The 4,778-nt window shown below is 37.1% G+C and overlaps 1 protein-coding gene across 1 annotated transcript in view; it reads right to left on the bottom strand.

The window, feature by feature from the left end:
- Window positions 1-353: 353 nt before the first annotated feature.
- The window catches only part of LOC118000243 (alpha-mannosidase 2-like), a 5,191-nt gene continuing 766 nt past the window's right edge, over window positions 354-4,778 (bottom strand). Inside the window, exon 2 of the mRNA XM_034989830.1 lies at window positions 354-3,141. Within this exon, the coding sequence (XP_034845721.1) occupies window positions 2,920-3,141 (222 nt within the window). The 3' untranslated portion in view covers window positions 354-2,919. The remainder of the gene's footprint in view (window positions 3,142-4,778) is intronic.

The following is a 4,778-nucleotide window of genomic DNA, read 5'->3' as shown; positions in this document are numbered from 1 at the left end:
AAATAAAATCTTTAAAAAATAAAAAAATAAAAGGTCAGTGTCAGACTATTATTTCTTCCTCAAGTGGAGGAGGGCCTGAGGGTAAGGGTCATTAACATCTTTTACTAAGACAAAAAGACTCAACTCTGGTTGCTAAGATACCAACAGACAGATTCACTTAGAGCAGTCAGGACCAATGATTAGAGAAATCTCCCCACGGAACAACACATTAACTACAGCGGGAACCCCTAAGGCAAACAAACAAAATCTCAAAGGCATAGGTAATCCCTGCCCTTGAAGAGCTTCCTATCATCTGCTGTTTGTATTTAAAATTACAAAGCACATTTTAAATATATATATATATTTTTTTAAGGAACAGAAATAAGACAACAGGAAGAAGAGATGGAGGGAAGCTAAAGAAATGTGAATGTCAAGGTCCAATGTTTCCTCTGAGTCTGCAGAATCACATTCCCTGGTTCACTATTTTATTGAACCGAATGAGTCAGTACCAGGTGCTGCTGACTCTTCTGGGCATTAGTGACCTGCTGGTTATAAGACAAAGTGTGAGCCCTCACTGAGCTTGCATTCTAGTGAGGAGACAAAGCAGAAGTGCTGTAAACGTTGACATCTCTGCCTGTGTGCAAGTATGGAAGGTTCAAGAAGCTTCAGAGGGGCATGGAGACAGGTCGGGAAGGCCTCGTCTCTTATTTAGCGATTACTATATGCCACGTGTTGGGCTAGGCAATGAGACAGACTGAACAGGAGGCACATGTTCTCTGTCCCTTGAGTGTACTCAGGTGGGAGGTCCAGGTAAAGTAACAAGGAATTCTTGTGGTGCCACTTACTGCCCCTGGAAGTCTGACAAGTTGGTAACGCCTTCATCAGGAATAGTGGCACTCACCTTCTAGGGTTGTTTTGAGCACTCAATGTTTATAAAACATTTGGCACACTGCCTGGTAAACCACAAATTTTATTATTACAGTTAAGCGTGCGTGTTCTAGAATTACAAGAAATGAGTGGTGGAAACTGAGGATGGCAGAAAAGGGGAAGAGACAATAAAAGTCTTTAAAAAATCTAAAAGGTTGGAGAAATGGGTTCACATGAGGACTTGCAAGACATACTGCAAAGTGTATTGACGACCCTATAAGAAACTGGATACAATGGAATCACATCACACACCCAATTAAGAGACAAGAAATGAACTGGCAGAGAAGAAAGGAGAGAACAATTTAAATACTACAGGGGCTCTGCCACCATTTCACTCAATAAGGGGATATTTCAGAGTGAATGAGATTTACAGAGAAAATCAATCATCTGTAGTCCTACAGGCAAACTCAGATCCCACGTATCAAGTGTGAGCACCTCACCTCACTGTTAAGTCTAGATATAAACAAAGACCTGTTTTTCAGTACACATACCCTACATGCAAATGTACTATTTAATCTGGCATACAAGTAAGTAAATAGCTAAAGGAATTTTAATTACGTGTGATTTTCATCACCTTTTGTATTTACTTGATAACTAACTCCTGCTTAAAATGATCTACCATATGATCTGCATTTGACAGACACACAAATGTGCCCAAAGGACTTGGGGCCAGTATACAGCCAAGCCAGGATGCCTGCCTCATTCTGCCTGGCTCCAGATCCCTGCAGTCTTTCCATGATGCCTGGCCATCGGAGTTTGGATTTGAAGGGACAGGCTAAGATTAAGGAGGAAGAAGATGCAAAACATTTAAGAGGAAAGGTTAATAAGATGGATGGGTATTTGTAAGAAAAGATAAAGACATTAAGACCAAAGACAGAGAAACCAAGTCGGAAGCTGGTGTGACATATGCTCATCACAAATTTCCAAAATAATATTGATTTCACATATTTCAGACCTCTGTGCATAGTGAATTTTGAAGTTTTATGGAAATTCAAACATTTCAGCATCCAAACTGTCTGAGTACCTTTCACATCCAAAGCAGCACACGTGTGTATGCACACACAGACACACACAACTTCACCAAATCATGTGTCCATCCAGACCTAAAGCAACAAGTTCTACTGTCTTAGAAACAGAAGGGAACATATGCCAATAAATCAATGGGAAAGGATATAAGTCAGAGATAAATGAATGCTGGGAGTAAAGAAAAAAACCTTCAAAGTACTAGGTGAATAATGGTGCCTCTGATTAGTAATGATGAAATGGAAAAATTGAGAAAAGTAACAAATAGAAGTGTAAGTCAGTCCTCAAAGGAAGTCTTTTGAAGTACATTCCCCCAAAAATTCTGCAACAGAATTCATGAAGTATTTACTCTGTGCCAGTGTACTCACACTAACAAATCTATACATTGAATCACATTTCCCACTGTAATTTTAGCAATTCTCCCTTACCTTGGAGGAAAAGGTCTCCAGCCCCAATAAATAACAAAAGCTGTCATATGAAATAATAATAATGATAATGACAGGAGTTACCGGGGCCATGCATCACGCTTTTACAACTCATCTTATAAAGTAGATACTTTATTCTGATTCTACCCGCGAAAATACTTACTTTCACATTCTGTAACTTGCCTAAAGTTGTCTCACACCATGGGGTTGGGACTCCACACTCATGTCCACCTGACCAAGGCTCTTAACCACTTTACATTGCTTTTCCATTTTAAAGATTCAAACGTTCCCATGAGAATTCTGCATTTTTTAGTGCACAGTTTATGAACACAAAATAATTCTCCCACGCAGTATTTTACAAGAAGTAACTACGATGAACAGTCAGCACCTTAAGTGAATTCAACTTTTCATCCCCAAAACAAAGACCTTCTTGTGTTTATTACTATTTCACATCGCACAAGTACTATCCATGAATGGCACATAAATTGATAAAAACTCAAAATAAAAGGAATACATTGCTGGAACAAGTCAGCAAATAGTGTCTCAAAAACTTGAGAAATCAGCTCTACCAGATTCTCATTAAAATACTCTGTGTGTACAGGGGCTTAATAACCTGTAGTTTTTTTGAAGTGTAAATTTTACCTGGGTCATTATGGGAATGAGGCACCACAAAGACTTGAAGGGGCTTAGAGTCCCATTCATTAAATAAATAGCTAATGTCAAATCCTTGTTTCCAAACTCCACCATCTGGATTGTCAAAAGGAATTAGACTGTAAACATCCAACATCTAAAAATAAAAAAGACAAAATATAGGGGAAAAAAGAGTAAATTTAACCATGTATTACCATTTTTAATTTGAACTTAATGTTGGAAATATTTGCTCAAAGCTAGTCACTGTGTATGTATTTTACTAGATAAAACTATTTCTGTAGACATTAACTGAACAGTGTAAGGCAGAAAACATTTAATTACCATTCAAATTCTTAAAATGCTACTGTGTTACTTAACTATCCTGATAAATAAGCCCCTCCTCCATCTGCTTCTAATGAAAAATAATTTCATTCAATTCCTTCTTGCCCTGCTTTTCTTCTAATACATTTTAGTGGAAACTGATAGGAACTAAACAGCAAAGAAAAAATTTCTTGATGAAATGTGATTATGACCAAATATTTCAGCATTTTCACAAGCAATACTGATGTTTTTTTTACTTTGAGTTGTCTTTATTTTACAATTAATCACATATATTTTAAAATCTGTATCTGAATGGAAATGCATCTACAGCTGTTCCTTCATTTAGCAAATGTTATGTTCACCTTTTTCATTCTAAAACTAAAACTACAACTGAGTGAATGAGGCATAATCATGTAAAAATGGAAATCTTTAAATGTTCAAATGCTCTCTATGTTTCCAATGTAGTAGTCTGAGGTAATAATCTTTTTGGACACAAAGGAAAAAATATTGCAGAAAAAAAAAAAAACCTAAAAGCTGGTATTTTTCATATCCTCTATAATACTAAATGTGACAAAGAACACAAAACTGATTTTACCAAAATTTGACTTTGGTAAAATTTAAATTATGTAAAAATTATATATAAAATTTTAATTACATAAAAATCACTATATATTATAAAATATATAAGCGGGTTACAAAGAAACTTAAAGATACCGAGCAAATTATGTAAAAAGTGAATGCAAAGTATTTTAAGGCAACAACATATCTCTCACTTCAGAATGTATGACTTTAATAAATAAAATAAAATGCTCCCAAGGATGAGTCAATAAAGGGAACCAGCTGGAAAGGAGGATGTGTTAACAGTCTCTGTTATTCCTTCTGGTTCTTTTTCCAGCCCTGCAGCTCGCCCTGTACCCCACTGCCTCGTTCTGCCTGCCTTCTGGGGTTCTTCAACAATACGGCTGTTTCTGTCCAGCCCAGATTTAACAACCCCCTCCAAAAAAGAGTTTTGTTGTTCTCCTTTAAAAGGTACTTATTTAAAACCTATACGAAGCCAAGACTCACAAAAATAGATATACCTTCACAGCACAGAATCCTGATAGTGTGGGAACCTGACCACACACTAGTTGATAAGATTATAGGCACAAGGCTTGGCCAACTCTGTCTCCAGCTGCTGGCTTGGTCTGTGAGCCACGGGCTTCAAGATCCTATCACATTCTCTGTCCCCAGAAGTTAGTAGAAACATCTACTCCAAAGCAAGGCCAGAGCCAACCCATTTTGTCCAACAAAATTAAATTAAATTAAATTAAATTAATTGACGAGTACAGACTCGTCACCAAGTTTGAGCTCAGGTCTAAGGTACAGGTTAAACACAGCTCTCTGCTAACTGGCAGAACAGAGCACATTTGACACACCTTAAATTTAAGAAAAGCAGAAGTCCTTTCTTATCCTAGTTTACAACTCCACCACCCT

Source organism: Mirounga leonina, unplaced genomic scaffold, assembly GCF_011800145.1.
Source record: "Mirounga leonina isolate KUSES-001 unplaced genomic scaffold, KU_Mleo_1.0 Mir_489, whole genome shotgun sequence".
NCBI classification, from domain to species: domain Eukaryota; kingdom Metazoa; phylum Chordata; class Mammalia; order Carnivora; family Phocidae; genus Mirounga; species Mirounga leonina.
The sequence above is the reverse complement of the archived record's forward strand: the minus strand, read 5'-3'. Positions and strand labels throughout refer to the sequence as shown.